General features: G+C 41.6%; 1 protein-coding gene across 6 annotated transcripts in view; it reads left to right on the top strand.

The window, feature by feature from the left end:
* Window positions 1-16,752, top strand: part of KDM4C (lysine demethylase 4C) — a 3,520,425-nt gene that overhangs the window by 2,391,787 nt on the left and 1,111,886 nt on the right. For all 6 annotated transcript variants that reach the window (XM_044061093.1, XM_044061091.1, XM_044061094.1 and 3 more), the window contains exon 14: window positions 2,873-3,086. In XM_044061093.1, coding sequence (XP_043917028.1) covers window positions 2,873-3,086 — 214 coding nt within the window. The remainder of the gene's footprint in view (window positions 1-2,872; window positions 3,087-16,752) is intronic.

Genomic DNA, 16,752 nt, shown 5'->3' on the forward strand with positions numbered 1-16,752 from the left:
TTTCCAAACATCAAGTGGTTGGCTCGAGAAATTTAAACTGCGACATGAGATCTTCCAGAAAGTCTTGTGTGGTGAATCCAATGAAGTTCCAGCAGAAGTTGTGGAAGAGTTTATCAAAAAGTTCCCAGACGTCGCAAGAGGCTTCAGAGATGACAGCATCTTTAATGCTAACGAGTGCGGACTCTTTCAAGGTGATGCCTGACAGGAGCCTCGTCATGAAGGGTGACAAATGTAAGAGTGGAAAACTTTCAAAAGAATGTTTCACAGTTCTGCTTTGTGCTAGCTGAACTGGAGAGTAACTAAAGCCCTTGGTGACTGGTAAATCAGAAAACCCACGTGCATTCAAGAACCTGAAACCTGAAGACCTCCCCGTCACTTGGAGATCAAGCTAATGTGCCTGGATAGCTGGTACCCTATTTGAAGAGTGAGTAAGGGGTATTGACCGAGAAATGAAGAAGAAATAGTCTATTCTACTGACAGCAAACTATCCTGTCCACCTGCAAGTGAATCATCTCACAAATGTGACACTGAAATTTTTGCCTCCAAACATGATCTCAAAAATCCAACCTCTTGACCAAGGCATCATTAAAACATTTAAAATGCACTACTGAGCCCAGCTCCTGCAGTGGGTCATTACTAAAACCCAAACCTGTGGTCCACCTGTGGAAGCAACTTCATCTGCTGCATCAGTTAACACTCTTGATGTTGTCCTCTAGATCAGTTCTGCTTGGAATAAAGTTCAGCCAGAAATGATGCGGAAGTGTTACAAGAAAGTTGGATTTGTCACAACCCAAGAGCACGATGTTTTAGCCCCATCAAACAGTCCATCTCCCATGGCAGAATTCAAAGGAGTAGATTTTGAAGGTTTTGTTGCAATGGATGATGAGGTGGCAACCTGTAATGAACCTGACCCAGAAGCTGTTTTCCAAGTAATATTGACCGAAGTACAGACCAGCGTAAAAATGCATGAAGCAGTTGATGAAGTGGAAGAAGCAAGTGAGGATGACACAGAAATTGCAGAGACTCCAAAAGAAGAGGATGTCAGGCATCTGATAATGCAGTTGAAGTCATTTTCTGTAAAAAAATGCCCAGGTATGCTGATGGTGTAGCCAGCATTGAGAGTGCTTTCTCCACTTACCTTTGTAATAAGAATAAGAAACAGACCAAGACTGACTCTTTTTTTATTTTCAGAAAGAATGATTAAACTATGAGAAAACAGTAAATGTATTGATTTTGTATGATACTGTATGTATGATTTCAGCGTGTTTTGATTATATATGATATTCTCTAATAAAAGCTGTACAAGAAAGTAAAGTACATGTATGTATCTGTACAGTAGGCCTAGTTCCTTATATTGACCACCTCCGTATGTTGACCAATTACAGTCCCTTGGGTGGTTAACTTACAAAGGTTCTACTGTAGTCATAGCTTGTAGGCTTTAGGGACACTTGGAAAAAAAACAGGAACTTGGGATTTATGCAGAAGCATGAGTTTTGAATCCTTACATAATTCTAAGTGTGAATTTGCTCTTACACTATTGCTAGTGCTGCTCACCATTTGTTCCCATCCGAAGGTCAGTAACGATCTGCCGGCAGAAATCATGATGTTTGAAAGACTACAAAGTACAGGAAGACTACTGAAAGCTAATACCTTCCATTTGTTGGTATAGTGCCAGCAGGCTGTGCAGTGGCCATTTCTTTATTAGATTTTGGGATATTTTTTATTTTATTCATACTTTTGTGGGCTTTCTGTAGATACCCAGGTTTTTGTCCCAACTCTCAAAAGCACGATGATTTACTCACTGCACTAATTTCCGTCTTCCTCTCTCTCTCTCTCTATACATAATATAAATATAAACCAGTTTATGTGTTTTAGAAACTGTTGGCCAAATAAAACCTCATTTTTAGACATTATTTTGAGTGATGGATTTGTTTGTTTTTGTATATCATTTTTGTAGTCGTGCACTAGTGTGCAAACATTTGCACCTCTTGTGTTTATAGATAAGAGATATAATTTTCTATATAGTATTTACTACTGCAGTATTATGTAACATGTAAGTATTTACTGTTGTCCTTGTGACCAAGCTCACAGCTGAAGAATTCTCAGATCAGCTGATTAACCACTCAACAGACAAGACAGATAAAATACACTACTCCTGTCTAAAGCAGTAGCTTTACTTCACCTTCAGAGTCATTGGGTATGCAAGCAATTGTTACAAGACTCAGTTTCACATCCATAGCACATAACCCATAGTTACCGTAACCAATCTGCTACTCTGCCACTGAAATGAAAAATGATCTTTTTCTTTCATCACTAAACATTCTTGGACGTAAATTTTTTCATAACAAGGAACTGAAATTCGTAAAGGGGTATCTGAGGGTAGGATGGAAGCGAGGACTTAACAGTTATAAAAACAATCTTAATACATATGCATAGTTTTGTAAACATCTTTATAATATAATCCAACCGTAGCTTTTGTAGTTTTTCATGGAATGCTGATAAAAGAAAACATTTGGAGCCTGATGTGTTTTTCTGTGTAAAAACAATAGTGTGAATTTCTGCTAATATCTTGTGACATGTACTATCTTTACAAATAAAACTTGCTTTCATGATTTCATCTGTACAACTTAACTGTCATTGCAGCTGTAACTTAGTAGTATTTTGCCCATACGTTTTTAAACCGTAAGGCAAGTATGGACGTCTTTTTTCTGTTGAAGGACAAAGATATTAAATGTCGACAAAAGAAGCCGAACTTTACAAAACTGCATTGCTGAGATGTCTGCAAACTAAAAAGAAAGTCTGAATATATATGCATAACTTGTATCTCTCTTGAGTCATGGTTTATTTCCTTACTGAATAATTGTTTTTGCAGCCTGACAGCTGTGGTGATAAAAATGCAATTCTGATGGAAGCAAAATCGAGTAAATTGCCAATGACAGGTCAGAGAACAAAGCCATTAGTATCTGAAATTTGTTTCATCAACAATGAAGAAAATGCTGTAACCTGCCCACCCAGTGAATTTACAGAAGATGATGGAAAGAGTCAGCTGATCTCCTGTTCCCATTGCTGTGTTCAGGTTCATTCAAGTAAGAGCCAGCTGATTTTTTTTTTAAACTGAGTGAGAACATGCTGGTGTTACAAGACAAGAGTAGTGTAAATTCACACACACCTAATTTTATTAATCTCTGCTTTAGTTGACTTTTGGATTGTATTTGCATCTTGTTATATTCTAATGTCACAGTACCTGGTATTGTGCTTATATGAGGAATAATTACTGTCAGACTGCATCTGCAAATATATCAGGCAGTTATTAATTGGATCACAGGAACTTAAAGTTAAGGCTGACAGATTAATGATTGCACTAAGAACCCTGTGATGGAACCCTTCCTTAATTTTATGTGCTTGTCTTCCAGTACTTAAAAACATATTCTGTAAAAGACAGCTTCACTGCCCTCAATTTTCTTATTAAGCAGTCATTGGTTTTATCTTGCATTATTCTGAACAACAAGGCACTTGCCTTTTGCATGCTAATAAAGAGATTTTTGATACTGTTCTTGACCAAAGTTTGTAGTTTGAGCTTATTTAAAAAGTAAGCCATAAAACAGAAGATGTGAGCTGCCAATTAATTGAAAAATTATTTTCTGTAGTAGAAGAGTGCATCTCTATACTGTAATCAGATGTTCATCATCGATATTTTTGGCTTAAATATTTTTTATTCTTGTTCTTAATGTGTACACAGATTGTTAGAGTCAGTAAGCATCAGTGATGAGTGTAAATTCCTTGACACAAGCTTGCAGTCAGCATTAGTGCTACTGTGACTTAACACAGTTGAAGTCTCCCTCCATGTGTATTATCCAGCATAAATAAACATTAAAACACTGGAGGAGGTTAGCTCTCAAACATTCATCCTGTTAACATAGACTTGGTGTACACAGAAAAGCATGCTTGTTAATCTTTTAATCTGATGTTGTCAATTTTCATTCATTATCAACTAATGGGATCGGATCTGATCCTCAGATCCAACTCTGCCGTTATGCTAACTCATGGCCTTCAATAAACTCTCAAGCTCCCTACCTACCCATAATACACAACCCCTAACATCTCCCAGATTTCCTTTGCCGCTTTTGCACCTAGACGTGGTTGCATTCAGCTCTCGAGTATACAATGGGAGACAAATCCTTTTTGATTTTTTTCTTGTCTAAAAAATCTTCATTTATGACTATTTCTTTAATCTTTAATATTTAATTCTATTTTAAGTCGTTTCTGCTATCTTTTTCTGTACACTTTTCAGTGTAAACTCTCCTACTATCGTTGGTAGATTTTAAAAGGTTAATGCCAACTTCCTTTTCTGAGACCATTACTGGGGTTCAGTCCCCCAAACACAAATCCAAAGACCCTACAAAAAGGTCTAAGCCCTCTGATTCTCCAGCTTCTTCTTCATCTGAACCAAGAAAGAAAAAAGATAAACTAGATCCTAAATTACTTATGGTCTGACCCTCATCAGATCTGATCAAGGCTATTTCAGATCCTACACCCTCAGATCCGAAACCTTTACAAGGGACAACTTACTGTCCAAGTCTGGAACCATTCCCATCCAGAGTGCCCTCTTCTTTTTAGAGAGGCACTCCAAATTGCCGTTCCTAGTATCTTCTCATTCCTCCAGGAGTCTCACAGAAGCAGATGTGGAGAGGATGATGAGGAAATCACAGAGCAAATTCAGATGGGAGTTCTCACAATTCCTACCTGTTCAGGTCAGGAAGTCTGGTCATCCTCTACTCCACCCATTACAACTCCTTCTCTAATCCAACCTGTGGTTTTAGAGTCCTCAGATCCAAGCGTTATGGGTCCGTCTGGTTCAGATACGAAGAGAGCACCGTCTTTGGGATCCGAATACTGCTCTGAGTGCACAGACTCTGACATCCTCAAGCAGGTTGACTCTCAGAGCTGAAGCATCCCTGTTGGATCCGGGAGAATGGAGTCAACTCTGAGAATTTTGGAGCCGTCTCTTCCTCTTGGAGCTTCGGCACTGGACAGCTCAGCTCTGACTTCTGTCTTGGGTGGATTGTTCTTGGTTCAGAGGGAGGCAATGAGCCAGAAACTCACTTTCTTGGCTACATTGTCTTCCTTCTCCCTGGGATGATCTGCCTTTGAGCTTATGAAGAAAGCATTCTCTGCTCCAGCAGGTCAGATGGATACTTTCCCTCGGTTCCACCCTCTACTTCTCAGATAACTTTGTACCATGATCCTCAACATTCTGCCTCACAGGGGTAGCCATGTCAAAGCTTCCAGACTACTCAGCATGGTATCCTAATCTCTTCAGATACTTCAGCGGACCACCCCACTTAGGAAGTCCTTAGGAAGAGAATGTGCAAAAGGAGGCACTTTTTTTCTCCTCAAGAGTCAGTCACTGAGGATACTGATTTCAAAGAAGGAAAGGGGCCCCCAAAATCACCACCCAGTGACGTCTCATTTGGAGACCATCTTTGAGATCCTTAAGCAAAAAGGTGGCTGGTGTTCCCAAGACCCTTCTCCAGAGGAATCAGTATTTCTGAAAGCCTTTGGGACTGGCCCATCTATCTCCTGGGTTACTCTGCCTGCAGATGAGCTCATTGATTTGATCTCTAGGTAGGCATGGCAGGTACCTGATATGATTGAGCCAGTCCCCAATAGATCAGACTGAATTTTGGCTTAGCAGGGAATCTCATTAACAACCAACCTAGACATTAGAATTTATAGGAGCAGTGTTCAACACTGTATCTACTGTATGGTAGCTTCTCTTCCACTAGCAAGAGTGCAAACAGTAAGGATGCAGATCAGGAAAATAGTTTGCAGTACCAGAATTTCAGCTCGATTAATTCTGCAAACCCTGGGATCAATGTCAGAGACAATAATTTTAGCCCCTTTAACAAGATTCCACTTGAGAATTCTGCAATGGATGCTAGCAACCCAATGGTCAATGCTTTCTCAACCTATGTCAGTGAAGATAAGAATAACTCAGGTTTGCAAACTATGCTTTTCCTGGTGGATGCAGTCACAACAGATGTTACAAGGTCATCCTTTCATCCTCCCTCACACCAAAGCCATAGTGACCATGGACACTTCCCAGATTGGGTGGGGAGGGGGCTTTTCCTGGGAAAAAAGTCCAAGGACATTTCCTGGGGAAAACAGTCCAAGGCACTGTAGAGGCCAACATGCATACAATGTTCTGGAGATGAGAGCAGTGCTTTTGGCATTGCAGGCATTTCAAGACTCTCTCCTTCTCGGGACAGTTAAAGTCCAGACAGACAACATCAGTAGTTTGGTAGATCAACAAATGAGGGGGAATAAGATCTTATCCCCTGTGTCAAGAAGCCCTCAGAGTATAGCAATGGGCGATACCTTCCAACCATTTTCTAACTAATGCATATTCCGGGGAAGTCCAACAGGATAGCAGACAAACTCATGAGTGGTCTCTTAACAACAAAGTGATGGAAATGATTTTCAGTCAGTGGGGCCAGCCTTGCTCAGATCTTTTTGCATCTTCCATAAGCAGCTTCTCTGCCCTGATCCTCCCACCAGGGTAGTCACCGACAGATGCTGTACTCCTTGATTGGCTCCCCAGTCTTCTGTATGCTTATTGTTGCTTGTCCAGTCAAGATAAGACAGATAAGCGGTTGTGGGTTCAGTTCAAGCAGCTTTATTACACACAAACACATCAGGAATGAGGCTTTGTAAATTGAACTTAAATAAACTTATAAACAGACTGACTACCACACTCATACATGTTAACACTCTGGCTGTTCTCTCAAAATGGCACTGCTGCCTGCATGTGCTCACTATTTATATGCATGTGCTTGCATCAGGAAATGCTTCTTAAAGGAACATGCACACACTCTGATGTTCGTCGTGTTTCACTGTTGCAGTCATCACACTAGGGTTATCTGCCTGCAATGGAAGAGGCGACAGCATCCGACGCAGAACTCCCAAAACTATGGTATTCAGGCTGACTGAGGGCTACCTGCAGGCAGATAACCCTATTGTGATGACTGCAACAGTGAATGCACTTGAACATGTACATTTTTGGTAAGGGTACACAACTGTACTCTCTAGATCCTTCCTCTTTGAGAAATGAATTGTATACTAAATGACAGTATTCAGTGACATGCAATTTACAGAAATTATCTTTTGACATGCAATTATGCAGAACTAATTCTTTGACATGCAGTCATACAAAATTAGACACACATAAAACAGGCATATCCAGGTTGCTGTGTATTTTACACTAGGTCTAGAAATACGACCTGATCGTGTAACATAAAAGTCAGAATTGGGTCTAGCAATGGGAACTGTCTTCAAGGAATGTTCAACTTTGGGGACAACTGGAACATCATCAGGAACGGGAATAGACACTTAGACATGTTCTTCAGTATGAACATTGTCAGGGTTTGCTCTGAGATCTAGAGTCTGTATCACAGGTAAGATGCTGCAGTATCATTTCTGATACAGGAAGAAGATGTCATTGTTTTCTTCTTTATTCTATACCCTCAGATTCCACTAAGTAGGCTCTCGGCTTGGCACATATACCTCTCACTTGACCAATTCCATCAAACCCTTTTGTCAATTGCATCCTCACTGTCTCTCTCTCTTTCAACAAACAAAGAAATCTGCTTATTTTATCAGAGCTGGACTTCTGAAAGGAACACTTCTTAAAAGTTGGGCTTTGATTGCTTTGTTGATTTTAGCATTAGGCGCCAACAAACTAGAACTGATAGGCAAGGTTGTACTGGTTTGCCTAGATAGAAGTCTCTGAGCAGGCGATCCAAGTAGGTTGTCATGGGGTATATTTCTGAGATTAAGTAAATTCAAGAAGATGTCGGTATTGTCACTCTTTGACCTGTCTAGTAATTGCTTTGCACTCTGTACTGCAGGTTTAGCAAGGCCGTTTGACTATGGATATTCAGGACTACTAGTAACATGGATAAAGTCCCACTCTTTTGCAAATCTCTGAAACAATTGACTGGTAAAATGGATACCATTGTCAGAAATAACTTTATGTGGAAAACCATGGACTGAGAAATGATGTTCCTTCTCAGTAATAGCAGTAGACATTAGGTTAGGTAGCAAATCAATTTCAAACCAGTTCAAATAAGAATCTGCCAACACTAAGTAATGCTGATTATTCCCCCAAATATGTCAGTTATTACTGTTGACCAAGGTAGTTCAGGAATTTGGCTTAGCTGAAGTGGCTCTTTTTACAAATGTGGCTTAATATTGTTGCATACTGAACAAGACAAAAGCACTTTATCAATGTCTTTTGATAGAGAAGGCCAAAATACTCGTGCTCTCACCTTTTATTTGGTAGAATTATTTTGGAGCCTAGGTGGTCACGATGCAAAATCGGAATGTGTTCATGTTGTAAGAAAGTAGGAACAACAACTTTGGGTCCTTTGAAAGTGATACCATCTTCCATCAGCATTTAATATCTATATGGAAAATAAGGTTGTACTTCTGGCGGTACACAAGATTGCTTTGACAACCATCCAACATTGATGAACTGGTTGAGCCTTTGCAAAATTCGATCAGTCTTTGTATGATCTCTCAGCTCATCACATATTGTGGTAGAAAAATTATGCACTTCCATGACATCAAAGTCAAAATTCTCTGTATCAGAAGCTGTTCCATTGTATTTCTGGGCAATCTGGATAAGGTAACAGTCAGATAAAGAAGTTTACCTTTTGTATAGACCATTTTGAAATTATACTTTTGCAATCTAAGCATCATTCTCTGTAGTCTTGCTGGAGCTGAATGTATAGGCTTCTTTAAAATACTGACCAGAGGTTGATGATCATTCTCGATCTGGATAGCTCGGCCATAAATATAATCATGAAACTTCGAACATGCGAACACAATTGTCGAAAGTTCCTTCTCAGTTTGAGCATACTGCATCTCACTTTGGGTAAGAGTTCTAGATGCATAAGCAACAGGTCTGCCCTCTTGAAGAATAACTGCACTAAGACCAAACTTTGAAGCATCACAGGAAAGAACTACTGGTTAGTGGACATCATAGTATCTCAACATAGGCGGGTTGGCAATTTGCTGTTTAAGGTTATCAAATGCTCTCTGGTGTTGTTCTAACCATGACTAGACAACATCTTTGCATGTCAGCTCTCTTAAAGGTGCTGATAGCTCACTAAAGTCAAAGATAAATTTGCCCAAATAGTTAACCATACCAAGAAAACGCTGTATGGCTTGGACATTGTCTGGAGCTGGCATCTCAAGAATGGCTGTTTGTTTAGCAGGGTCTGATTGTAAGCCTGTACTGGTAAATAAATGACTTACATAAGTAACTTCTGGTAGTCTGAACTACATTTCAGAGGATTAAGCTTCAAGTTCACTTCACATACTCTGTCCAGAACTTTCCTGAGGTTTCTGTCATGCTCTCCTTCACCATTGCCTCCATCCAGTAAATCATCAGCTATTATTGTACACTGGGCATCTTGATTTCCGATCAAGCATTACTTGCCAAAATCAACTCTTTGCACCTAAGGCAGAAAAAACAGTGGCATTTGGCATGAGGGCGGCAGTCTCCTCAACTATACGCATGGGATGATGAGGTCTCTTTAATGCCTTGGTCAAGTCTCTTGGGTCAATGCATATACTGATTTCATCTGAATTTTTCTTATGAGCAGCTACCATGGAAGACACCCACTCTGTTGGTTCTTTGGACAAATCCCACCTTGCTGCACCATTTTGTCTAACTGTACTTTGTCCTGCATAGCTATTGGAACTCTCCTTGTTGGTCTGACCACTGGACTGACCTCTGGGTCTACTTTCATGGAGTACACAACTGGAAGTTTGCCTAACTTGCCATCAAAAACATTAGCATACTCTGAGAAAATAACGTCAGTAAAGCTGGAACTGGGATATGTGCTTACATGCTGTACTTCTTTGGTAAAAGAAAGCAGTTTCATTCTTAAACTGCCTCTGAAACCTAATAATGACTGCACAGGTCTTCGGACTACATACAATTGCAAGCTGTAACTGTTCCCAGATGAATAGCAGGAAAGCACTATTGAGTCTTCAGTTTGAATCTGTTCACCTCCATAAGCAACAAGCTTTGCACAATTGGACAAATCAAGTTGCTTACCAGCTCTCACTTTAGCAAATGTTTTGGCTGACATTACATTGCACTTTGAACCAGTGACTACTTTGAGCTCTGTGGGTTTACCATTGATCAGGGTAGTGCAAAATACTTTGCTTTCTGCTAGCAAATCTACTTCATTAACCTTTTCACCAACCACTGACACACCATCTACATAAAAAGTAGGGTTGCAACTTTCTACATGATCAACTTGCTTCCTTGAATGACCTTTCTTAATAACTAAATAAGGCGTGCTTGATTTACAAAACCTTTGAAAATGGTTCCATTTTTTACACTTGTGGCATTGCTGACCAAATGATAAACACTTCTGTCTTTTAGACTCATGATTGGCTCCGCAATTATGACAGCAATAAGACTTGACATTGATCTTGCTGATTCACCCTTATACTGTACTGAGCATGTCCTTTTACTGAGCTAGCTTGGAAGTTGGTAGAAAGTTATGGGGTTTCCCAGGTAGACTGGCAGGGGTTGCAGCTGCCATGCTTCTGCTTGCAATGTGTTGCTTTCTGTCTATGTTTTCTCTAGAGGATACTGACCATGCGCTTATCACTTGCAAGCATACTTGTGTGCCTTTCTGTGACCGCAAGGATTTAACAAATCTCTATGGTTTTGCTCTGTTAAATCACTGTCATAAAGCAAAATCTTTCTCACTGCAGCATTACTAACACCACACATGAGCTTGTCCCTTATTAACTCCTCTTTCAAGTCAGCAAATCTGCATGTTTTAGCCTTTTTCTCAAGTCAGTGATATAAGCTGCAAAACTTTCACCTGGCATTTGGTCTCTTGTATAAAATAAGTGCCAATCTAATGTAACATTTGTCTGGGGGTTGCACATTTCTCTTAAGTTATGTTTCAAGCACTCGGTCCTCCCTTGATTCAGCCAATACCACAATATGGCGGTTTTCCTCCTCTCTTGCATATATTTCTGGTGCATATATAGATGAACATTGTCTCTCTTTGGCCTCTGACCCAGCTAAGTTAAGCAAAATGAATGCCCTCATACGTGCATGTTTGTCAGAAAAAGCTGCTTGTATGAAAATATTGTATTCCTGCTCATATACTCTCCAGTTCTCAAACACAAGTGGACTGGGTCTGCAAAATACGTCTGCCATATCAGCACACAGTAGTGAAGGTGCTTGGAATTATGTATGAACACGCACACACACACATATATATGTCAGAATTTTATGCCAGAACTTGTAATTATGCCCAATAGCACAGCAGACTCTTTGAAATAACTGCACTATGCAAAATAAGTCTCTGTAGCACAAGAACACTTTAAAATCACTGTACTTATGAAACCACCCCTTATCAGTGTAAGGAATACTTCAAAATGACTGTACTTTGTGAATAAACTGTACACGGCAGAAAAAGCTCAGAGTAGGAAACATTTCGAAATGAATGCATTTTACAGATAAACTGTATACAGCACAAGAACCTTTTAAAATGGCTGTACTTTACAAAATAACCTTGTACAGTGTAAGAAACAATTTGAAATGGTGGCACCCTGTGAATAAATGCACACAGCACAAGAAACTTTTCGAAATGGCTATACTTTGACTGCACTTTGCAATATAACTGTACTTTGCAGACAGCAAACTCTCTGAAATAATTGCACCAATGGGCTCTGGCTGACTGTGTTTGCAGATGACTGTAAGTTAGGAACACTCACTGAATCCCTAAATGACTAGGGTATTCTACAGGAAAGTTTGCCCCAACGTTTGCCCCAAATAAGTAGCTGGTGTCAAAATTATAAACTGAAACTAAATGCCAGAAAGTTTGGGAAGTTGTCTACCCTGAGGCACGATCACATTGACAATATGCCCATAGTAACTGACCTACTTGATCGAGAGTTGGAAAATTATGTGGACTAATATGTGTCCATTGTTGTATGAAAGTCCTATATGGCACAGCTTATAAATAAAGGGATTGTGTCTAGATCTAAGAATGTAATTGTCTCCCTTTACTCAGTCCACAGCCCAAACATTGCGTATAATGCCCCCCTGTGACATGTATCTGTCCAGACTCATGAAGCAACTAGAACACACATATATACCTTACTAAAAGGATACAAGGCTTTAACAATATGTCCTTACTTGGACCAACTCAGACCCTGTCAGTATACTCACTATCCTACAGAGTGCAATGAATTGACCAGTGTTTGGCATTCAAGGCAACTTCCAACCCAATATTGATGGTTTGACTGCACATCAGCAAGTCACATGACATCAGAAATGCTCTGTGTAGGGATCTAAACCTCTTCTGCAACATTAACAGAATGGTTTGGAAGGACAGGTATCTCTCACAGAGGATATGGCTGCTCTGGAACAGACTCCTCATCCATGTAAAACAACGCTCAATGTTAAGTTGTCCATCTCGCCTTCGTTCTTGCTGTTTGGGTTCGGAGCCGACTCAGCCATTTTCTATAGCTCGAGAGCTGTTTACTTGCTCGAGGCTACCCCTTATCCCAGAATGCCCAGCGTCAGCTACCCAGATCTCGTTTGCCACTTCAACTGCGAGGTTGCTTCCTTACTGGCTCAGGCTTAGTATAATCTTTTTCTATTATATATTGTTGTTTTTCTTGAACGTTTGTCAAGTAATTGTTTATTTTGTGTATAGATAATATTCCTTTATCCCTTTTTTTGCATTCTTGTGTATTTTAGCTTTGTTGGCCATTGCTCCATAACTCTCAGGCTTTCTGTTCCCTGGAACTCATTTAAATTAGAGAGTCCCCCCCCAGGATAGCCATTTAAAATAGAGGCTTTCCTTCTATTCTTTAACTGTCAAAAAAAAAAAAAACTCTATTTGTTCTTGCTTTTTATAGTATAGCTTTTCATTATTGTTGTGTGGTTTTTGTTACTATAATGTCTAAAGATACTAAGGTATCTGGCTTCAAAAAGTGTGACTCATACTGTCAGAAAATGTCTCTGACAGATGGGCACACTAGTTGTGTTTATTGTTTGGGCGCTGTTCACCTGCAGGACTCCTGTTCTATATGTCATGCTTTTAGTCCAAGGGTCCTGCAGGAGCGCAAAAAACAAATTAATCCTTCGGGGATTATTGAAGCCTCGGGATTCTCTGGCTAAAAGTACTCAGCCAGCGAAATCCCCTAAGTCTGTCAAGCCATCGGCTCCACCTTCGGAGCCGACTCCTTTACTTGACCAACCAAGTATGTCGGTACTGGCTGGCACCGACAAGACAACTCCTCCGTCTGCTCCATCGGCTATTTCGGAGCTGTCTCAGAGCCATAAGAGACTGAGGTCGCCATCCTTGGAGTCCATCCACTCGGCACCTCAGTCACCTTTGTTACAGAGTGAACATAGCCATCATTCTTCCCACTCCTCTCGATCCTCTAGATTATTGGATCATGATGTGAAGAGAGTAGTAAGTAGGTTGCTTAAGTCACAGGCACTGGCAAAATTCTGTCCAGCCCACCTCAACAGGTATCGGCTCCAACCGCCTCTATTTCTATTCCTCCTCCGACTACATTTAGCTCGGAGCCGGAGACCATGGATCTGCAGGCATTAGAACCGTCAGCCCCGATCACCATTTCTCCTTCGGTTCCGCCGTTGGCTCCGACTACCTCGATTGTACCTTCTGTCAAGGGATCTGGGTGCCAAGGCTGTCTCGTCTGCTCCGAGGGGGGGAGTGGCATCGGACCCTTGTCTGACCCCGTTCTCCCCCTCGGAGCTTCAGCGCAGGTGAGCTCGGCTCCAACATCGGCCTCGGAGCCGTCACCCTCGATGCAGAGAAAGACTCCTGTTTCTTCAGAGCCAGAGCTTTCTCTGCCTAGAGGCCAGGACACCTTCGAGGTCATGCAGAGTGTGCTGCCCCCCAAGACAGCTCTACTGCCAGCTCCATCGGCTCCTCCCTCCGTGGTGTCTGTGCCAACCTCTACTCCTCCTCCAGACCCCAAGCGTAGGGAACCTATGCCCCAGGATACCCCATTGGGTGATCCCTCTTCTTCCGAAGCCTCCCCTGATCACTCGGAGGAGCCTCCCCGAAAGAAGAAGTGCAAGAGGAAGCACATAGACTCTTCTGAGTATGTCAGTTCAGATACAGACATGGATGAATCGGAAGGGTCCCCAAGGTCTCCCTCTGAAGATGTTTCCTTTTTGGATATCCTTGAAATTCTTAGAGGAGGGACAGGACTTCCCTAGCCCCTACCGAGGACGAGTCTGTATACCTGGACGCATTTGGTTCTCGACCTTCCACCTCCTGGGTATCTCCTCCTTTGGATCCACTCATGTCTGTAGTGGCTCGAAAGGCTTGGTCCGCTCCAGATTCTGTGGAACCTACTGCGAGGAGACCAAACAAATTTATTACAGCCCCCCAGGACAAGCAATTCCTCCCCAAAGGTGCGCCCGTTGATGCTATGGTGGTAGCAGCAGCCACCAAGAAAGAGTTAGCAGAGACCTCTTCATCTGTTCATCCTCCGAACACAGAGTCTCAGATGATGGACAGATATGGAAAGCGAATGTTTGCTTCAGCGACCTTTTCAATGAGGTCCCTGAATTATCTATGTCATTTTGCACGTCTTCAAAGCACTCATACTGTGGCAATGGGCGATTTCCTCCCAAAATTTTCTGATAGCAACGCACATCCCTGGGAAATCCAATGTTATAGCGGACAGGCCCAGCAGAGCTATCGGCATGCCTCACGAGTGGTCACTGAATCAGGAAGTTGCGGATCTTATCTTCTGCAAATGAGGACAGTCTTGCTGCGACCTATTTGCCACTCCTCTCAACAACAAATGCAGCAGCTACGTCTCCCTACTAACTCTTCCAGGTCATATACCCAGAGATGCTCTAGTCCACGATTGGCCTCAGGGACACCTTTACGCGTTTCCCCTAATTCCAAGACTCGTACAGAAAGCAAAATCGTTGGGTTGCAAAATGATCCTCATTGCCCCATATTGGCCTCGACAAATATGGTTCCCATTCCTACACCTCCACCTTCTGGATCAACTGTGGATTCTGGACCCGGTTCCAGATCTTCTGATTCACCAATCAGGTGGGTTGCACCAATCCCTTCAAACTCTCCAGCTCACAGCTTGGTTACTCCACTTCCAACCTTAGCCAGGCTTTCCAATATCTCCCCAGCAGTCCGTGATATTATTGTTTCCTTACATAAGTCTACTATGAGGAAAACGTATGGTAGTAAATGGAAACGGTTTTCTTACTGGGCAGAATCTAGAAATTTGGATCCTTTCTCAGCCCCAGTCCATGATATTCTTGAATTTTTAGCACAGCTTTTTCAGTCTGGTGCGGCTTCCGCTACCATTAGAGTACAACTAGCTGCCATTTCTAATTTTCATATCGGTATGTTTAATTCTAGCATAATGTCTCATAAGCTCTGCAAAGCCTTTATGAAAGGAACATCTCTTCTTAGACCCCCAGTTAGAGATCCTCCCCATCCTTGGGATCTCAATTTAGTTTTAGCCTCCTTCATTTTGCCTCCCTTTGAACCGGCAGCATCATGCTCTTCAAAATTTCTTTCTTGGAAGATACTTTTTCTGGTTGCTATCACTTCAGCTAGACGTGTCTCTGAACTTCAAGCACTATGTGTTCGTCTTCCTTACCTGGTGTTTCACAAGGACAGAGGACCAATCCATCCTTTATTCCTAAAGTCTGCTCAGAGAACAATTTAAATCAATCTATAGATCTCCCAGTCTTCTTTCCTAATTACAGCAACAAGGCAGAATACAAGCTTCATCAATTGCGTTTTTACCTCCATAGAACTAAGGAACTAAGAAAGTCAGACCAGTTATTTCTTTCTTATGCTTTCAACAAACAAGGCCTTCCAGTTTCTAAAGTGACCCTATCCAGATGGTTATCTGATACTATTGCCTTTATTTATCAGTTACGAAAAAAAGAGCTACCAGCTAAACCGAAAGGTCATTCCACTAGAGCATTAGCCACCTCTGTAGCTTTTCCGTTTTGGTTGCCCATAGACTCGATCTGTGCAGCTGCCACTTGGGCAAACCCCCACACTTTTATCTCTCATTACAAGGTAGATATGGTCTCCCGGAGCAGAGCTTCCTTTGGTTCTACTGTTCTGAAGAGTTTGTTCCAATGAGCCACCCGGGATTTTAGGTGCTAGGGACACTGTCCCAAACAGCAAGAACAAAGGCGAGATGGACAACGTAACATAAAGACGTTATGTACCTACCATAACATTCCATGTTAGTTGTCTTCATCTCGCCTTCCTTCTTGCGTCCCTCCCTCCTTCCCCCTTCCTAGAGGATTGTGAGGAGTTCCCTTTTGTTTTCACTGGCTGAGCATCTTTTATTACTTCACAGGCCAGGTAATTTATAACTCTTTCCTTGTTTAGGTGTATTGGACAACCAGTTTTAGTAACTGGTTACTCTACTTATGTCTAGTGTGCGCTATCACAAATGAGATCTGGGTAGCTTACGCTGGGCATTCTGAGATAAGAGGTAGCCTCGAGCCAGTAAACAGCTCTCGAGCTATAGAAGATGGCCGAGTCAGAGCTGAGGATTGGCTCCGAACCCAAACAGCAAGAAGGAAGGCGAGATGAAGACAACTAACATGGAACGTTATGGTAGGTACATAACTTCTTTTTCCTGTCCATATTCTAGAACTTTGAT

The sequence above is a fragment of the Protopterus annectens genome, chromosome 2.part0 (assembly GCF_019279795.1).
Source record: "Protopterus annectens isolate FY-2018-M chromosome 2.part0, PAN1.0, whole genome shotgun sequence".
NCBI lineage: Eukaryota > Metazoa > Chordata > Ceratodontiformes > Protopteridae > Protopterus > Protopterus annectens.